Source organism: Eleutherodactylus coqui, chromosome 4 (genome assembly GCF_035609145.1).
Source record: "Eleutherodactylus coqui strain aEleCoq1 chromosome 4, aEleCoq1.hap1, whole genome shotgun sequence".
Classification (NCBI taxonomy): domain Eukaryota; kingdom Metazoa; phylum Chordata; class Amphibia; order Anura; family Eleutherodactylidae; genus Eleutherodactylus; species Eleutherodactylus coqui.
The window spans coordinates 88,332,666-88,354,690 of record NC_089840.1 but is presented as its reverse complement, the minus strand read 5'-3'; the positions used below and the strand labels follow the sequence as shown (position 1 = coordinate 88,354,690).

Here is a 22,025-nt window from a genome sequence, read left to right as displayed (position 1 = left end):
AGAATAAAGTTATTTATTTATACTGCACAGTGACTCTGTATAACCCTGCAAAACAAACAATGGCAGCATTGATGTGTTTTTTTCATGCTGTCTCCCCTAAAGAGTTATCAAAAGTTATACCATTCATTGTTACTAATGGTACTAATAAAAGCTACAGTCCTTCAGAGCTGTCTGAAAACAGAATATATCTTTAGCTTAGTTTAAAGGGATTGTCCATGATTTTTCAAAAGTTTTCCATCCCCAGGAGTTGAGATAAAATAAAAAGAAGTAGCTCTACTCACCCATTTATGTAACCGGCACTTCCATTGTGACATTGGCTTTGTTTTACATGATAGCAGTGATGATGTGCCGTATACGCCACATGACTGCTGCAGCCAATCACTAATTCCAGCAGTATACAGGACAGCGGAGGTCTGGTGGAGTATACAGGCACAACGTCGCTGCACAAAACACGGGGGAAGCAGAACTGGAAGTGGCATCTGAGTGAATTAGTTGCCTATTTTTTATTTTCTGGTATAGGGACCTTTGTAGATATCTTAGACAACCCCTAGAAAGCCTTATTACAGGCCTCGTATATTTGTACTGATTACTTGATGATTTAAGGGATTTCTGTTGGGCCTCCATCTCACATGCAGAATCACCCGCAATGGAATACCCACAGCAATTCTGCAAGAATTCCGCAGTGGCCAAATCCATAGCTAAATGGTTTGGTGTGGAACGGCTGCAGAATCCAACCCTTGTATTGCAATGGTTGTAGTCTGCAGCATACATAAACATGCTGTGGAATCAGAATCTGCTGCGTTTGACTCGTCGTGGAAAATATCCGCAGCAGATCCTGCCCGTGTCAAGCATTATTTCGCACGAGTGTTCATCCTCCGTTTTGGCTTTCCATCTTTTTGTTCCATTTTTGGAGCAAAGAGTTAGAATTAAAGCAGAATTAAACTGACCCTCCAGGCCTGGAGAAAGGAAGACAGATAAACTGCTTACCGCGGGAACAAAGTGTGAAAGAGGCCTTACACTAACGCTGCATACTAGCGCACAGTGTGCATCAGGTGGAGAGACCAGTAGTTCGGCCATCTTGGTTTCTCCAGACCCGGAGTGTCGCTTTAAACGCTTCCACTTTAACCACCATTGATTTTGATTGGGTTTTTAAACACAGAAAGCAAACAGAAAATTTCCCTTTCGCTTCTGTTCCAGTAGGTTTCTTTTTTAAGCAGAACCAATAGCGCTGCAGACGGCTTCCATTTGCTTTCGGTTTTTAAACATCCCATTGTAATAAATGGCGGTAAAATGGAAGCATTTAGTTTCGTTTTAATTTCGTCTCTCTGCTCCAAAAACGTAACAAAAATGAAGGATAAACGCTAGTGTGAATGAGCCCTAAGAGACATGCATCGTTTAACGGAAAACTTTTATCATTTCATTATGTCATCTTTTTACTAAAATACATTTAGAGAATTAAAAAATGACAGAGAATTAAAAAATGACAATTAAGATTTTTTTTAATTAGGTGATTTATTTTTGGGAAGCTGTCCCTTTATTTACTGTAAATGGTGTTGATGAACCTCTCCGAAAACACGTCTCCGGTGCTCGTTGGCAGCTGTCACAATCTCTCAGCTGTGTATGTTATATAATATTTTTATGGCGCACACAATATGCTATCAATTTTGCACATGTCAGCGAGGCGATATTGGAGAAAGCAGAAGCTGAGTTTTATGGGGCTTCAATTGCGTTTTGTGCCAGTAAACGCTGTGATAACTTTCAGATCTCCAATTGAGCAAAAGTAATACGTTTTAGGAATTATTTGTCATTCACTGCATTAAAACGCTGACAATTCCCTGAGACGAGATCCGTGAGACTGCTTCATTGATCAGTGTCATCATTTTAATATGTGGAAGCGCAGTAGGTACCAATATGCCCAGCCTAGGGTAGGTGAGCAGCTATTGTAGAAGAAATGAAGTAACGACCGGAGGAGGCACCGAATCAGAATGCGACGCACACAATATATTCACACCAATTCATGCCTGACAAACACCTCCATTATCTGATAAGGGTAATCCCAGACTATAATTTAAAAAAATGTTATCTGATGGGCCTGAATTGTCAGGCTTCGAATCCAAAATACTGGAGCTTCTGGTCAGTGGCAGAAAATGTCAGCTCAATGTCAGATAGCAGCATACATTTATCTGTAGTTCCCGCACATACTGCGCTCATGAACCGCAAGCCCCTGGATGGGTAGAAAAGGCATTGATTAGTTAGTAAAGAAGATACTGTAAACCCAATTAAGCAAATATCAACTCTTACATTAAAAAAGAGTAATTTGCAGTTAACTGCATTTGAAACTTTCCTTGCAATGTCATGGGAACTCTTGTAAAAGTAAGAAGATCCAAAAACCAAAACCTCAGTGTTGTATTAACCAGCCACTTAGTTATAGGATTTACACCCACACTAGTAAATGGGCATGAGAATGTCAGGTCATAAATCAGAGGATAGTGATACACGTAACACTGTAATGTTAGAAACCCTATCCTTTCTCCTTAGGGAGAGCAGTGAGTGAGGAGACTAAAAAGGCCATTCATGCTCCTCTGGGTAATATGCAAATAAGGCCCCTGCACATGGTCAGAAATTCTGCATCATAAAACGCAATCCTATGCAGATGGCCGTGATTTGTCCGCATGAAAACACACGCGGAAAACAAATCGCGGCATGTTCTATTTCTGTGCAGGTCTCGCAGAGGCCCGCACAGAAATGTCCGTGAAGACCCGCCGGCTCCGCTCCGCTCTGCGCCAGCTGGGCGGCAGCCAGCATATCACAGAGAAGAGGAGACACCGGGAGCAGGTGAGCCGCAGGGCTGTGCAGGGGCACGGGTCTGCATCCCGCTGCGAGAATTCTCACAGCGGGATCCGACCCGGCCATCTGCAGGTGGCCTAAGGAAGATGGAACAATACCTCCACAGCTCTACCTATTGGAAGGTGCCTTCGGTGCTGCGGAGGTATTGTTCCATCCCCCTTATTTACTGTAATGTTAGATTCTCATGGCCACTAGGTAAGACAGGCAGCTGGTTTTACACCTGCGCTACTCTTTTTACATACGTAGTAGTATAATGTCTGATGCATCCACAACCACCTCTGATCTGTACCTTCTGCACACTTCTATTCCCTTGGTAAGCAGATACGCCTGAAGTACGTGCTGTTATCTTGTAAAACTGAGATAAAGATTAAAAATACTAACTTTGTATTATTTGTATTACTCTTACTAGTTGTCATAGTTCACCAGGGTGACATCATGGTGTTAGCCCTGGCCAACATGATCCATATACCAGCACATTATCAATGTCCCCAACAGGAGCATTTCTCTACTGGTGTGCGGATTGAGGTGGAGAGGTGTTTCTCAGCCGGCCAATCAGCCGTGTCTGTACACATTTATTCTGGCTTCTCATGGAGGATGCCGATTATACTTCTAGTCTGAAGGTGTTTCCAGCCTAATCGGAGGCTGCTGTCCTGTTCCACTGTCAGATACTTCTGTTTGCTGTTTAGGATATTTGGGGTGTTGTAACATCCTTCTCCTGATTTATTACTAATTCTGTATTAGTATTTAATCTGTTTCATTGTGTGTTTAACATCTATACTGCATATATTGTTACTTATTGTAGCAAATATTGTACCTGTTTTCAACTAGGGAGAGTCAGAGACAACCTAAGTTCCTGATGGGGGGTCGCCCCCATCAGGGTGAGTGCTCTTATTTTAGTTAGGGTCTCATTGAATTAGTAAGTTAAGTTAAGCCCCTGCATTGATACAAATCCATAGTCTCTGCTGTGCCATAGTCTCCATGGCCATAGTACTGTAGTATGCTAATGGGGAAGAAGAACTGGTAGCTTGTAGAGACAGTGACTGGGACCAGTCTGCACCCCAGTGTCTGTAACATGCCAGACAATGATAATGACTTCCTGTAAGAGAAACAGAGAGAGGAGAGGCCTGCTGCTTCGAAAGAAAAGCTTCACAAAACTGCTTGAGAACTACATGAACACCTTTTTATTTTTCACTATAGGTACACTTTAATAGTTTAATGACAAATAAAATGTAACAAAGACATCACAACAGATTGATAGAATATGACAAAAGTTTACTGTGTTTTAGTTGTCTTGTCTTTTTGTGTCCTTAATATCAGCCTCCCTTTTTTCACTAGTCCTTGTGGAGCACAGAAAGGTAAAGAGGACAGAGTAACTATGTGTAACTCTTCTTGCTTCAAGCCTGTTTAGTATCACTATTTGTATTGAACTGTCCAAAGACTAACAGCGACATTTATGAAAGCTTTTATGCCAAAAGTCTGGCTTTAAAAAGTTACACATTTTTCTGGAAGTCCCATTGGTGCAAACCTTTGTGATATTTTTTTAGCTTTCTATGCCGGCCTCGCTACTTTTTCCAAATAATGGGCAGGGTTTGTGCGAGGGCCATGACCACCGCAGACTGACGTAATTATGTATAGTTTATGCCAGAAATGTATGCAAGCTCAGAGCCGGTGTACATTTCTGTGTAGGTGCTGAAAGGTGCCAGGATGTTACTAACACAGGAAGAGGCATGCGTCTCCTCCTCTATTGGGTGCATCGGGTGCCGTGGGGTAAATTATACTAAGACCTGCTTTGGAAACACCGGTAATTTTCCTCCTAAGTGTCCAACGGTGTTTCGGTGACACTAAAGAACAGTTTGAAAGTCCTTATACAAGTCCAGCTGTTGTGGTACCGAGTCAGATCCTCTTTTACAGATAGATTGAGATTTCGTAGATATTATAGCGGATAAAGTCTATGGGTTCAGAGTTAAAACTAACGTTTTTCTGTCTGTTGTTTTCTGAAGGTGGAGGAAGGCTGGTGGGAGGGAATACTCAATGGAAAGACGGGCATGTTCCCTTCCAATTTTATTAAAGACCTTGTGACTGAAACTGAAATTGGAGGGAATTTTGAAGAACACCAGATAAAGCAAGGTAAGGAAATAACATGTGATGAATGGAACGGACTGTTGAGTTTAATATGTGGTGTCGGAAGGCTCCCTCCAGACCCTGAGAGGGTGTCTCCATATTAAAACCGCTACAATTATGTAGTACATTTGGTGGGGAGTGGGGTCATCCGTTGTAATCACTAGTTTTTAGGTTGTATCTGCTGAAGGTTTAAGGGCCCTTGTACACTGGCAGATTTACTACAAGTGCCAATCAATGTTTTTGTAAGTCGATCTGTAGTCGTTCAGCTCTATTAACATCATCCGTCCTGTATGTGCTCCGCTGATCATTAATTCCATCATTGTTAGCAGCACATCCTTGTGCCATCAGTGGGTGAGGTTAATCAACAGCCCGATATCACCCATTGACGGAGTCATGCAACCAGCACCGCTGAATTTGTCGCATGAGAGGTCAGCCATAAGTTCTTCGCACGTCCAGTAGGTGTCCTTTTTCCTATTGGTTTCAGCCTTCTACCAGTGTACAATGTTCTTCACACAGTTAGCCACACTCCTCTAGTCTGTGCTCAACCCACTCGCATACACCTGAAGCCGGAGATTCTGGTCTGCTGAAAAGGCCAATTTAGACCATTTTTACATTGATTTCAATAGGGTTTCAAAAAAAACCTGAAAGGCTTTTCCTTGCTCCCATTCTATTAGATTTCTTTTTTTTGGACAGAAAAATAGCACTGCAGACTGTGCTATTTTCCAGGCCAAAAAAACGGAAACCTAACGAAATGGAAGTTAAAAAAAAGTATTTCGGTTTGCCTTCTGTTTTTTTAAAACCCCATGGAAATGAATAGGGAAAAAATGGATCCATTTTTTTCAGTTTTTTTTAACGTTTCTCTTCTACAGAGACCTAAACCTGAACCTTAGAGTTCTAATGCTGCTATACAAACCTGTAACAATGCCCCCAAACTAAAAAGGGATAAAGCAAAAAATGATGTCACAAAAGTGAAATAACAAGCAGCAGTGTCAGTTCTTGCTTACAACCACTGGGCAAACGTACACAATTGTTATTGCTGTCAGTGTTTGAATAATGTACATAGTGATATCACAAAACAGATACAATGAGCGTAGTGATGTCACAGCATGAGGCCATAATTACTCGGGCGAGTACTATAGCGGGCCAAGAAACCTCGACTGATATTTCACTAGTAAAACGGGTATTTTTCCTGAGATTGCAATGCCTCTTTAAAAAAAGTCATATCGAATTGCTGCATATTGAATTTTCACACGCAAGATAATCGCATGTTGTTTCAATAGTAAAAAGAGAAAAGTCGCATCACAGTCGCATTTACATGCAAGTGCAGTGCGTTTTTTTCTTCCATAGGAACTATTGGGCAATTCCTGAACACAATCACCCAAAAATAGGATATGCTGCCATCTTTCTATATCGGTCCTTCGGTTCTAGAGAAAAATCTCTCACGTAAATACAATGAAATGAATGCGTTATTTTCACGTGCGAATTCTGAGCATAACGCTATCCTATGGAACTCGCTTGTGAAACTCTGTGTAAATACAGCCCGAGGCTATATTCACATGACGGGTATTAAGCTGCGCCAAAAAATCGCGACCATCCAATTGGATTGCAATGTATTCATTTAGATTTTTTGGCGCATGAAACAATTGCGCTGAAAAAAATAGCACATCAGCGACCGTTTTCAGTTGCCAATTTTATGCGCTGCGTCAAAAGATAGGTCTTGGGCCTTATTCACATGACCGTATTCCTTTTTACATTCACCCATACGCAGCATTTTTGCGTATTAATGAAGATTTGCTGCGATCGATTCCCGAACTTAATTAGCGATCGGCAGAAATCCTCGGAATGACTGCTAATGCTTAAATAGAGGCAACTGTCTTTTTTTCCCAGTGATGGCACAACACACTAAAGTACCGCCAAACCAATATTCCCTTGTGGTTGATGGGCCTCCTTCGGTCCTGGGCCCAGGGTCACCCCCCTCCTTCATAGTTACACCCCTTGTCTATGGAAGTTCTTTATGAAAGCCTGATGTGTCTCCCCAGACTTGCCCTTGAGTTTGGGATGCCCAGGGGTTGAGGTTACAGGTGGAAGACAAAGTGGTTAACTTGTTCTACTGTGAGTTAATATTTTTGCACAGTAGTGTGGAAAATCAGATCCTTATTTTATACTATTCAATATCATAATTGACACAATCAATAGTTTCTATGGAAAATGCCTGCAGCAGATTCTGGCCCGCCTCCAGCTGTATAGAATGATTAAATCAGCAATGGATTACTTGATGTATTTTTCTTCAGATGCTGTCAGAAATCCTTAAAAACTAAGCAATTTTAGTTTCATTCCATAAATCATATTGTAAGTACATGAAGATAGTTTGGAATAGGTCAAACAGGTGAACTGCAGCGCAACAAAAATTAATTACGTTTTTTATATTTTGTCGTTATGGTCTCCTCCCTAACGGATTCATTTCTGCACAAAATGACATTTTCGCAGTTAGAGAAGAGAGAGTCTGAAAGAATTTGCTGATTCGGACATCGGTGCAATAAATATACCGTCCTACTGTGAGGTGCAGCGATGATCAGGCGGAGTATCATGCACAATGATCATGCACTACCCGATCTTATAGAGAACGGTGTAGCTGTCATACGGTACCAGAGTCTGCCTTGCACCGACCTCTTCGATCTGCATGATAAGTATAGGGCAGGAAGAGAAGACCGAATGTCACTACGGTCAGCGCAGGAAGCAGAAAGCACTGACCATAACGCAGTGGCCCGGATTGGTTGGTTGAGCAGCACCTGCAATGCCAGTTCAGGCCACTGCTATGGTCAGCGCTTTCTGTTGACAGCAGCCCCAGGAATCAGCTGGGCTCCCACTGATCATCTCTTGATGACCTGTTGGTCATCAATAGAAAAAAATGTAAAAAGTCCCGGAATACCCTTTTAACTATAAACCCCTTGGCTCCCTTAGACGAACATTAATTTGTTTCTGTTAACCAGTAAGTGAATTGCATGATATCTCCTATCATTTCATTTCCTTAACCCATTGACAATGTGTCACATCTGACTAGACCTAAACAGAAACCATGACAAAGAATAAGGGATGTAAGGCAAACCAAAAAGGTAACAGAGAAGCAAGATGTACCAGGCAACTGCCGAGAATGGGCAAGAGTCTATCTGTGATCTTAAAGTGGCCAAATGTGCTTAAAAAGTGGATCACTTGCCCTGAAAAGGGCAACCCCTTGACAGGAACCTGAATGACTTTCCTGCGTGTCTCTGAGTGGGATATGGGAGAGAGGGACAAGCTCCAGGGATGGACTGAACAGGACAGACCCACCAGCACACAAGATATACTTAACAACAGGCAAAAGAGGAAAAGACCATACTAAGAATGGGGAGGACAAAATGTCAAAAACACCAAACGGAACCATACAAGACCAGACATACTATTGTATAACCGATGCCCTCTCAAGGGAGTAGCCGGAATAAGAACCCCCTAACAGACATTGATAGGCTGGATGGTTGTCATTTGCCCCAGTTAGCCCATAAGATTAACACATTAGGGAGATGTTATCCCTTCAGCATCCAGCACCAAATGATACCGGCAGGCGCATCACATTGTCCAGTGCTGACGCCGTGACACCACACCGGTCCTGCTCATGTGCCCGGTGATCTCCGACGCAGGCATGATGACACATTGCCTGAGAGTCTGTGACTTCATCTACTTTTGGCTCATAGACTGACCTCCTGTTACTAGTACCTCCTGAATTCGACCAATGTGAAGCCCATCTGCAACTAATAAGAAGATGCTTACAGTACCCCCTACTGGCAAGAACGTGATATCTTCATCAAGATGCTGTCCTGATTGGGTTTCATCCAGTGATGCCTACCAACTGTTGTAACTATACATCATGCCACCCAAATTAATGAAAACAAAGGTTTGCTACGGTGTTAGCAAGTAGAGCAAAATGTGATTGTTCCCAGCAAGAGAAACCAAGTAATCTTGTAGATATGATACCTTTTAATGGCTATCAAAAATACATGATGTAATAGCGAGCTTCCGAACCAACGCAGGGTTCTTCGTCAGGCTAAAAATGGAATAGATCTATTCCACTATAATAACAACTGTCATTTTGAAGTAGATGGCTGAGGAAACATCAGGCCTCCTTTATAGCTTTTGCCCAGATTACTACTGTATTTATCCCAACAGCTATGACCCTGGTAGAAAACCATTGAGTGGGCTGATGGAAAAGACATGGATTACCATGGGGTTGGTGGCAATTATGTGTCTCTTTTGGGAAGCTTGCCTTAGAGCAACAAGAGAGAAACCCCTATAGATCTCAGAAATGGGGGGCGACTAGTGATTACAGATTTGGGAGTTAAGAGATTGTGTAAAAGTGCACATGATGATGATTCAATAAAGTATTTGGTGCCCAAGATAAAGCTTGTTAACCTTTTTACATAATTGTGATTTTTTTCCCCCCCACAACCGCTAGATGTGCAGTAAAGAAGAAACCCTTATTTTATTGCAAATCAGACCAAGTTGTCATAGCAATTATGTTCTTCTTACTGGCAGGTTTTAAAGATACTGCCGGCTCCGAGAGTGATGGGGGCGACTCCAAGTCAGAAGGGACTAATGGAACAAGTGGAGCAGAAAACCAGGCGAAAAAGATCAGGGGATTTGGCTTTGGGGATATTTTCAAAGACAAACCAATTAAACTGAGACCAAGGTCAATGGAAATGGAAAATGACATTGCTGCGGCTGAAAAGGTAAATCTATGTCTGAATGCTGTACATATATTATTCTATCAGTGACTGGTCTTACTAAATACAAGGGAGAAAGACTGGAGTTCGGCTGCCCGCCCACTGTATAGAAGCAGCGACAATGGCAGATATAGACACTGGGAAGCCTGGTCCTTCATCTTCTCCTAATACTAACACGTTCCATCCATGGGCGTCCTGTGTGTTGGCATGTTCTCTGCCAGCCCGCTATCTCTCTCCTTCAGTTTGATGGGAATATATCAATTATCTTCCATTTTCTTGATACTGTGTACCTGGTTTTCCAATCTCATTCCACAATCTAATTTTAAATGTACGAGTTGCCATTTGTATTCATACAAAAATATATGTAAATCTGTGCAGTTGGGATCAGACTATCGAAGATACTGGATTTCTTTGCTTAAAGGGGTTGTCTGATTGCAAGACCATTTTTTAATTATAGGTGCACAGGTGTAAAAAAAACAAAACTATCAGTACTTGTACTTAACAGTTCTTGTCCCCGGAGATCCACCGCTGCAGCCCCATGGTCCTCCCATATTTGGTTACAGAACAGAAACCACCTGAGCGCCGCAGCCAATCAGAGGCCACAGTGGTCTTCTACTGCTCAAATGCTGGGAGATATGCCAGGAATGCTGCCAGGAAAATGGCATCGTCAGGGCAGTGAATAGGTTACTACTAGAGATGAGCGAGCGTACTCGGAAAAGCACTACTCGCTCGAGTAATTTGCTTTATCCGAGTATCGCTGTGCTCGTCCCTGAAGATTCGGGTGCCGCTGCGGCTGACAGGTGAGTCGCAGCGGGGAGCAGGGGAGAGAGGGAGAGAAAGATCTTACCTCCGTTCCTCCCCGCTCTCCCCTGCAGCTCCCCGCTCCGTGCCGGCACCCGAATCTTCAGGGACGAGCACAGCGATACTCAGATAAAGCAAATTACTCGAGCGAGTAGTGCTTTTCCGAGTACGCTTGCTCATCTCTAGTTACTACCACTGGTTTTATTATTTTAAGAGATGTGCACATGTATTTAAAAAGTTGTCTAGCACCTTGACAAGCCCCGTAATACAACATACGTTTCTATTCGTTCTGTGTTTTTGTGGGTGCTTCTATACTTCTCTGTCTTGGAAATTCGGCGTGTTTGCAGTTCATTGTAAAAAAGGATGTTTCAAATCGACTTGTTAGCAGCATGTATCTAACAAATGCTCACGGTGTGCCTGGGTAGCATTTCATGGTGGCACAAAGGACTCCGGTGGGAATAGGTTGTCATCAGAATTACTGCCTTCATGTTATATTGGTAATAGATGCAGCTGGGCTTCCTGGAATTACTGATACAGACGGGTTGGTGTTTTAACTTCCCGAAATGTTCTGGGTTCTCATTTCTTTGACACTGGTTTATCATTGTGGATCACATGGCTTGTTTATTTGGAGGAATTTGGATATTAAACCTGTGATTTTATTCTGAAGGAGCAGAAGACTAGTTATATGAGCAAAATGCTGGATGTAAACCCGTCATAGCTCTTATTGTAACATATGTCACAATACAAATTACGGAGGAATCAGCGGGGCACAGTTGTAAGATATGTAAGCCATCCAGCTTGTCAGAGGACCTCACGAGTCCTCTTTAATCTGTCCTTTTTTCCATTATTGAATTTTTTGGACTAGAAGACACACCTGACTATAAGATGCACCCCAGATTTAGACAACGGGAAACAGGAAAAAAAAATATGTCTTTGGAGGGGGGTGTCTAACAAAGTAGAGGGGCTACTATCATTAACTTCGGTGCTGTAGTATAGAAAAGCGGGTTAAACTTTAATAGTGAGCTCATATTAAACCTAGTGTGTCCATTCCAACAGTGGTGCAAGCTCATGTTACCATTATACACACACACTGCTATTCACACATTGTGCATGCACAGCACACACAGAGCTTTTCAACATACACAGCTCTGCTGCACACACATACAGCTCTGCAGCATTCACATACACACACACAGCTCTGCTACATGCACACACGCTCAGCTCTGCTATATGTACACACACATACAGCTCCGCAACATGCATACACACAGCTCTGCTACACACATACATACACACAGTTCTGCTGCATGCAAACACACTCAGCTCTGCTACATGCGCACACACACATACAGCTCTGTAGCATGCATACACACCGCTCTGTTACATACACACAGCTCTGCTACATGCACACACTCAGCTCTGCTTTATGTACACACACACACATACAGCTCTGCAGAATGCATACACCCAGCCCTGTTACACACATACATACACACGGCTCTGTTACACACATACATACACACAGCTCTGATACACACACACCTGATACAGACATACTAAACACTGATTTTATTAATACGAAATCTTCACATACAAGTGCAGTAATACATGACTCCCTCTAGCTGCTCACACGATTATGACACCATTAGAGGTCCTGCTGGTACTGCAAGACCTTTGAACTTTGCTATTGTCTGTCCATGTTTGTACAGAGGAGGACCTGCACCCCGGGGATGATGTGTGAGTGATGGTAATTTACAGTCCTGACCCTCAGTGTTATCTGCTGGATGGGACTGATCCGGCAGGGAGAGGGAGGACTGTGCAGCCGCAATATCTATGGCTGCAGAGTTCTCTTGATGATTGGGCAGCGGTCAGGGATCTCTGGATCTATCAGACCCCCTTTTCTCTGGATTATAAGGCGCAGACATTTTTCAGCAAGATTTTGCCTTTCTTAAAAATGCATCTTATAGTCAGAAAAATATGGTCGATTATAACATACCAATCTCCAAGTACAGGAATACGTAGACTCTTGACTTCACACGTCAACTTGGAGTATTTTTTGTGTCCTTTTTTTTATTTCATTAATTGAAAAAATAATTAAAGTGTACCTATCATTATTTCATTCATACATCAGTAGTACTTGTGCATATTTCAAACTTTCTCAAATAACCTGTTGGTTGAAGGAGAAATCTTCTTCACCTTCCAGAAGCCAGTAGTTCCTCTTTTGCTCCTTGGAGGTTCTCTTTAAATATTCATTAACTTCCTCAGTCCCTAATAATAATTGCTCATACTCAATACAAAGAATAGAAGACATTTGGGGGGGGGGACCTTATATTTAGTTTAAATATCCAAAAGTATTATAAAATATTCCTCTAATCCACTAGACCAACATGGTCTTCACTATGAACTGTGCTGTGTGCCCAGAAGAGAACATATTACATATTTACCATTCTGTAAGTGTATGTGCACATGGTGGAATCACATGTGGATATTTCGGTGCAGATTCCGCTACTAAAAACTGCAACAGAATTCCGCAGCTATGCGATTGTATGGCTAGAGATCCGCATGCAGCTTTACCTCTTCTAGGTTTACCAAATTTGGGTGCGGAGTTTCCTGATGCAAATGCCTCACTGATGCTGCGCAGAACCTGTGACGTCTAATCCACATGCAGAAAAAAATGCACACCATACAGACTAAAGTGCAGACTCCCATTAGGGCCTCCCTCACACAGCGTTTGCAGAAACGCAGAATTTTTCAACGCTGCGTTTACAGCAGCACTGGCATGTGTTATGCCAGCGTTCTTGCTGCGTTCTCAGCACAGCTGAAAGCACAGGCAAGGCTGCTGATAAAGGAAAAAAATCAATACTCACCTAGCTGGCGAAGTCGCTGTCCCTGGCACCGCTGTCAGGACCTTGTGAAGCCAACTGATTGCTCTGATTGGCTAAGTGCCGTTGAGTGACAGCTGGCTGAGGCAATCAGAGCCAGCACTGGATGCATCCAATCACAGCCATTCAATGAATAAATGGCTGTAATTGGACGCATCCAGCACTGGCTGTGATTGGCTGAGTGGGCTGTTACTCAGCGGCGCTCAGCCAATCAGAGTAATCTCTCGTTGGAGGCGGGGATTTCAAATCCCCGTCAACAGAGAAAAAGTTCCCCTTCCAGCTGACAAGTCCCAGGAGCGCCGCCGGGCACAGCGACATCACCTGCAAGGCGAGTATTGATTTTTTTTATTTTATTTTTTTAACTCAGGCAGTGTTCCTAGGGCATTTAGCGCTGCCAAAAGCGCGGTACCAAAGTGTGCCGCGTTTTCGGCAACGCTGAAACCGCTGCCCATTCATTTCAAAGGGCAACACAGGGCTGAAAACGGGCAAAAATAGAACATGCAATGCTGTCAAAGCACAGCGTTAAAGACACTGCATTTTCAGCAGCGAGCTGCCCCATTGAAATGAATGGGAGCCTTGTACAGCGTTTAGCACTGCGCTGAAAATGCAGCGCTAAGCGCTGCACAAAAACACCTGTGTAAGGGAGGCCTAACCCATTAAGGACCAGGTGCCATAAATTTACAGCGCTTGGTCCTGGGCTTTAATCCTGGCCAATAGAAAATATACAGAGTGGGATTAAAATCTAGCAGAAGCAGGTTGAGTTCTCAGCTGACAGACACAGCCGAGGACCCGAATGAGAAGACAGAAGCAGTTTTTAACCGCATATACCGTATATAGAGAATGCAAGAAGCAGTGGAGTTTCTTGCACGGGACCTGGCGATCATGTGATTACCAGCGACCCCCCAGCATATCAGAGCTGCAGGGTCGTAGCAGCCCCCTGACCAGCCCCAACATTGGCTACTGTCACTATAGTGCGATGTCTTCCAATGTAACTGGAGCATCCAGTGTGAAATAAATAAATAAAGTGTGAATGTCCCCCAGAGGTCTCATACGATGTCATAGGGGACATAGATGTTGAAAAAAAAATTACAAAAATAAGCAAAAAAATTAAAGACTAAAAGAAAAATGTATGAAAAGAAAACAACCGAACAAAATTTCTGTACTTTATTTTAATGCAACTATAACAATTAAAAAAAAATTTTTTTTTTAACTTATTGTGCACATTACCCCAAATAAAACGAAAAAGGCATATAAAAATAACCCTCTATATGATGACAAAAACAAAGCAAAAATAATTTTGTCAGGCTGAGAAAAGAAATAAGGCCATAAAACCACCATAAAATCTCTTAAAAGTGTTTGGTCCATCAGAACCGAAACATTCTGGTGTTTAAGGCGTTAAAACTACTGGAGCACAGATTCGGCGCGGATTTGATTCTCATTCCACGTCAAACCCACTTCCACTTTTTGCTGTGTGAACAGGACCTAATTATTCATGAAGCCATTATCAGGAATAGAGATGAGCGAGCAGCCAAATGCTCAGGTCCTCGTTATTCGAGTCGAGCTTTTCGTAAAATTCAAGAGCTATACTCGAGTAACAAACACCATTGACTACAATGAGAGACTCGAGCATTTTTGTATGTGGGACGCCGGGTCCCGAGCTTTTTTTTTTCTTTTCTTGGTTCGGGTGTTCTCTCTCTCCCTTTCCCTCTCCCTCTCTCTCCCGTCCTATAATCGTCCACAATGTAATGATCAGGAACATATTTACCGTCCTATAATTGTCCACGATGTAATGATCAGGAACTTATTTACCATCTTGTAATCGTCCACAATGTAATGATCAGAAACATATTTACCGTCCTATAATTGTCCACAATGTAATGATCAGGAACATATTTACCATCCTATAATTGTCCACAATGTAATGATCAAGAACATATTTACCATCTTATAATCGTCCACGATGTAATGATCAGGAAAATATTTACCATCTTGTAATCGTCCACGATGTAATGATCAGGAACATATTTACCATCTTGTAATCGTCCACGATGTAATGATCAGGAACATATTTACCATCTTGTAATCGTCCACGATGTAATGATCAGGAAAATATTTACCATCTTGTAATCGTCCACGATGTAATGATCAGGAACATATTTACCATCTTGTAATCGTCCACGATGTAATGATCAGGAACATATTTACCATCTTGTAATCGTCCACGATGTAATGATCAGGAACATATTTACCATCTTGTAATCGTCCACGATGTAATGATCAGGAACATATTTACCATCTTATAATCGTCCACGATGTAATGATCAGGAACATATTTACCATCTTGTAATCGTCCACGATGTAATGATCAGGAACATATTTACCATCCTATAATTGTCCACGATGTAATGATCAGGAACATATTTACCGTCCTATAATCGTCCACAATGTAATGATCAAGAACATATTTACAATCCTATAATTGTCCATGATGTAATGATCAGGAACATATTTACAATCCTATAATTGTACATGATGTAATGATCAGGAACATATTTACCATCTTGTAATCGTCCATGATGTAATGATCAGGAACATATTTACCATCCTATAATTGTCCATGATGTAATGATCAGGAACATATTTACCATCCTATAATTGTCCACGATGTAATGATCAGGAACTTATTTACCATCTTGTAATCGTCCACAATGTAATGATCAGAAACATATTTACCATCCTATAATTGTCCACGATGTAATGATCAGGAACATATTTACCATCTTGTAATCGTCCACGATGTAATGATCAGGAACATATTTACCATCTTGTAATCGTCCACGATGTAATGATCAGGAACATATTTACCATCTTGTAATCGTCCACGATGTAATGATCAGGAACATATTTACCATCTTGTAATCGTCCACGATGTAATGATCAGGAACATATTTACCATCTTATAATCGTCCACGATGTAATGATCAGGAACATATTTACCATCTTGTAATCGTCCACGATGTAATGATCAGGAACATATTTACCATCCTATAATTGTCCACGATGTAATGATCAGGAACATATTTACCGTCCTATAATCGTCCACAATGTAATGATCAAGAACATATTTACAATCCTATAATTGTCCATGATGTAATGATCAGGAACATATTTACAATCCTATAATTGTACATGATGTAATGATCAGGAACATATTTACCATCTTGTAATCGTCCATGATGTAATGATCAGGAACATATTTACCATCCTATAGTTGTCCATGATGTAATGATCAGGAACATATTTACCATCCTATAATTGTCCACGATGTAATGATCAGGAACTTATTTACCATCTTGTAATCGTCCACAATGTAATGATCAGAAACATATTTACCATCCTATAATTGTCCACGATGTAATGATCAGGAACATATTTACCATCTTGTAATCGTCCATGATGTAATGATCGGGAACATATTTACCATCCTCTAATTGTCCACGATGTAATGATCAAGAACATATTTACCATCCTATAATTGTCCACAATGTAATGATCAGGAACATACTTGCCGTCCTATAATCGTCCACAATGTAATGATCAGGAGCATAATTACTATCCTATAATCGTCCCTGAAGTAATGATCAGGAACCTTTTTACCGTCCTATAATCGTCCACCATGTAATGATCAGGAACATATTTACCATCCTATAATCGTCCATGATGTAATCATCAGGAACATATTTCCCATCCTATAATTGTCCACGATGTAACGATGTAATGATCAGGAACATATTTACCATCCTATAATTGTCCACAATGTAATGATCAGGAACATATTTACCATCTTATAATCGTCCACAATGTAATGATCAGGAACATACTTACCATCCTATAATCGTCCACGATGTAATGATCAGGAACATATTTACCATCCTATAATTGTCCACAATGTAATGATCAGGAACATATTTACCATCTTGTAATCGTCCATGATGTAATGATCGGGAACATATTTACCATCCTATAATTGTCCACAATGTAATGATCAGGAACATATTTACCATCTTATAATTGTCCACGATGTAATGATCAGGAACATATTTCTCATTCTATGACGTAATGATCAGGAACATATTTACCATCTTATAATCGTCCACGATGTAATGATCAGGAACATATTTACCATCCTATAATTGTCCATGATTTAATGATCAGGAACATATTTACCATCTTGTAATCGTCCATGATGTAATGATTGGGAACATATTTACCATCCTATAATTGTCCACAATGTAATGATCAGGAACATATTTACCATCTTGTAATCGTCCACAATGTAATGATCAGGAACATATTTACCATCCTATAATTGTCCGCAATGTAATGATCAGGAACATATTTACCATCTTATAATTGTCCACGATGTAATGATCAGGAACATATTTACCATCTTATAATCGTCCACAATGTAATGATCAGGAACATATTTACCATCTTATAATCGTCCACGATGTAATGATCAGGAACATATTTACCATCTTGTAATCGTCCGCGATGTAATGATCAGGAACATATTTACCATCTTGTAATCGTCCGCGATGTAATGATCAGGAACATATTTACCATCTTATAATCGTCCACGATGTAATGATCAGGAACATATTTAAGAAGAATGTTTGTATTTACCTTACAGCATAAACGCCCTTTTACGTGGCCCACTTTTTGCCCATTGTAATGAGTGCCAGTATCCATACAACACGATTATCTACTTAGGGAGTTTGATGCACTTTGTGGTTTAACACATAACCATAATCTCCAGGAAATTTCCAGATCTTCTATTTTCCCCTTTCCAGTGGATAATTGTTCACCCTCTCCTTCCTTTGCTCTGGTCTGCATTAACTTGATCTCCATCGTGACCTTGAAGCAACCGCTTGTCATATAAATGATTTACTGGATCAGTTTTATTCCATCTGTGAAACCTGGATCAATAGAAGTAGAAAATAATTGTCATTGTGTACTCTGTTGTATTGATATTGTATAGAAGAAGTCATTCTTTAAGCCAAAGCGCTACATTCAATTTTAATTTTTCAACACTAGATTTTTAGTTTAACATTTTTATTTTTGATTCCCTCTAAAATCAAACAAATATATTCTATTTGTTCCCTATTTACATCTACATATCTACAACGTCATTAATCATTAGCAAACTCAATTGATGCTGCTTGTAGTGTATGATAGGGAATATCGCTGCTGCTGCAGGTAACGTTATGGTTATGTGTGAGCCAGATGCCAAACACCTCGCCTGGATTGGACATAATAGTTGTCCAAAAAGGACTAATGTGCACACAGTTAGAAGACGCAGAGAACAAAACTATTTAGAACAAAATGAAAACATGGGAGAAGGAAACCACACCCTACCATACTAATATGAGGAAATACAACCAAAAACCGGGGTGATTGCTCTGACAAGGGCGGCCCCACGTCCACAACCTGGGGACAACATAGACTGTCATTAGGTGAAGACAAGGGGGAAGGGGTCACAATTAACAGATGTAAAGCACAATTCACACAGCAGTATTAGGAAGCAGATGTTACTAAACCAATCAAATAACAAATAAGTATAAACACCAGGGACTTATCTGAAAATATGATGGCACCCGAAGGATGCAGACCAGAATAGAATTCCATCATGAAGAGGAACAACCGGTGCCCTTTGAAAGGAGGGGCCAGAATAAATATTCTACAGTAATGGTTGATTGGCTGGGGGAACCATCGATAGGTCAAACCCCTTACCAGCAGTTGAAGTATTCATGTCGGTGCCCAGCACCAAATGACAGGGGTGTATGCGCCGATGCCGTGGTCACATGGGCTGGGGCTGATGTCGTGACCTCACCCTTTCCTGATTGTGGGAGTTGTGACGTAGCAATCATATTTTCAACATATCTTCACATTGAATGTATACTCTTTAAATATCAAGCGGTTTGTCAGCATCCTTTACCCTCAACAAGCAGCTGATCTTGCGAGGGCAGATACGCCTACTACAGGGGAAATTTAGTATTACGTTTCTTACTTACAGATGATCACGTCCACCAAAGGTAAAGCTCCTGAATTTTAGTGGTTCTGTTTTTATAGACTGGAGGGGAGGGACAGAACTGGAAGCCCCCATCTAAGACATGCATATGAATATGTACTAATAGACCATTTGGAGCAAAGTTGTTTTTGATAAATTTGCTACATTTTTTATATTGTAGATTCACCTCCATTTTTTGGGGTTACGGAGCTCTAAATCCCCATAAGATAAGCCTAATAATTTACATTCGATCTTTGGTGGCACTGCTGTCTGTGTGACTACCCAACTAAATGAATTCATGCTAGAACCACATGATGATATCTTCCCCCCAGGAAAAAGTAAAGAGTTTAACAAAGGCTGGACAGACATCTGTCTGGGATGATTTAGTGAATCCTGCACAGGGGTTGGACCTGATGACCATGGAGGGCCCTTTCAACTCTACCGTTCTAGGATTCTATGTTTAACAAGTTAATGTCATACAACCACAAAACAGCATTAACTTTTGCTAGCTTTATTAATTCATGAAGTTCCTCTAACAAGATGATTTGACGTAGGAGTGCAGTATGTGAAAATAGGTTGGGAAATTCCAGGACAGCTGGCAGGTTATAAAGCTTCAGAGATGATTCACTTACCGTCTTCTGCTTCTCACCACTTTATAAATGTAACACGTTTAGTGAATAAATCACTTCATAAGACCCAGGTCTGCACTGAAAGCTGCAGCAAAAATAACTGTCTGTATTCATACCACTGGAGAAATGCTGGTTGAACTTTTCTTTCACTACTTATTTCTCAGCTAGTCTGACATTTAGGGCTAATGCCCACGGACGGATTATCGCTGCAGAATTCACGGCCAGACACCCGCCGCTAATTCTGCAGCAATGATCATCCATACTGTGTTAAAAGCTTCTTCCCTGCCCACGAGCGGAAATCAACTTTGCTTTTCCGCCTGCAGGGGAGAATCGCAGCATGTTCTATTTTGTGCTGAAACTCGCACGGACAGCTTCCATTGCAGTCAATGGAAGCTGTCTGTCCCGCGATATTCCGCGCTGTGGGTACTGCAGAGTTTCGTGGTAATCTGTGTCACAGCCCAGCGCCGGGGCGTCATGTGCTGTACTGAGCATGCGCGCCGACTTGCCGGGTGAATCCGGACAGGTGAGTGTAGGGTCTCTGGGGAGCATCTGGTCTGATTCTGCTGCGAGATTTTGCAGTTGGAATCCAACCCGGCCGTGGGCATGAGGCCGTAGATTACCTGAATGTAAGTTTCGGACTCATGCTTATCAAACTGTGAGGCACCGTGTGCCCAGCTGGTGAGGCGTAGCTGCATTATCATGTGCTGATCTCATCTTTTGTGCCTATTTTAATGTTTTCAGTTTAAGAGAATGATAAATTCTGAAACATTGTAAATGTGACATGAATATCTACTACTAATGTTGTCCAGACATCACTAAGTTTTGGCTGGAAGGATCCAATCAGAAAAAGTTTTAGATGCCCTGATTTTGAGAGTCCAAAGTTATTGCCTGCAAAAGCTTCCCACCTTTCATTGCCACTGTCAGAAATATTTCTTATACACGTTAGTCACAAATGTAGCTTAAAGTGGTATTTGTGAACTTAAATTCTGATGGTCTACCCTTATTATGGTCCCCAAGTTCTGATAGCTTGGAGTCTAATCCCAAGTAGTTGACTTTTTGAACACTATAGTAGCTACTGCTTGGGCTCAGTGTAATGAGTAAATGGTCCTCTATTTTATGATGAACATCCTGAGACAAAAAAGTGCTTTCTATATAACATAACTCATTCGTCCTGTTAGCTAAAAGGTTTTCATTGTTTGTGACTCAAAAATGTAACTGTAGTTAGCTTTTACTTCACACTTGTCATTTTGTTCCCCATTTTTAAGTTGAATGTTCCGTTAGCTGATATCTCGCCTGTCCTCCCAGCTAACATGTTTAGTTGGCTGAGCATGCATGCCTATTTTCAATGGGGGGAGAGGAGTAAGCCGCTGCCAGAACTTGTAAAATTCAGCATGCTTTTATCCATGACATGTTTTATCTAGCAATCGAAGAACCGTCCTCATGCACATTAGATTGTCAGCTGATTTAATGTCTATGGCCAGCTTTAAGAAGGCTTGCCTCCCCAATAATACTTATCAGATAGTAACATAGTATGTTAGGCTGAAAGAAGACAATGTCCATCCAGTTCAGCCTGTTTCCACCGCCCCTTGTTGATCCAGAGGAAGGCATGAGGCAGAAGCCAATTTAGCTCATTTGGGGGGGAAAATTAATTCCCGACTCCATAATGGCAGTCAGAATAATCCTTGGATCAACATTTTGAAAGTTCCTGCCTGACTTCAAGACCCGGAACAACAACCCCACGGGTTATTTAATGTCTATATCCTGTAATATCATAGCGCTCTAGAAAGTCATCTAGTCCCCTCTTCAACTCCTCTGTAGATTTTACCATCACCACGTCCTCAGGCAGAGAGTTCAACAGTCTCACTGCTCTTACAGTAAAGAACCCCCTTCAGTGTTGATGATGAAACCTGCTTTCTTCTAG

General features: G+C 41.4%; 1 protein-coding gene across 2 annotated transcripts in view; it reads left to right on the top strand.

The window, feature by feature from the left end:
* Positions 1-22,025, top strand: part of SH3KBP1 (SH3 domain containing kinase binding protein 1) — a 325,546-nt gene that overhangs the window by 186,294 nt on the left and 117,227 nt on the right. For both annotated transcript variants that reach the window (XM_066599837.1, XM_066599838.1), the window contains exons 5-6: positions 4,848-4,974; positions 9,535-9,728. In XM_066599837.1, the coding sequence (XP_066455934.1) occupies positions 4,848-4,974; positions 9,535-9,728 (321 nt within the window). The remainder of the gene's footprint in view (positions 1-4,847; positions 4,975-9,534; positions 9,729-22,025) is intronic.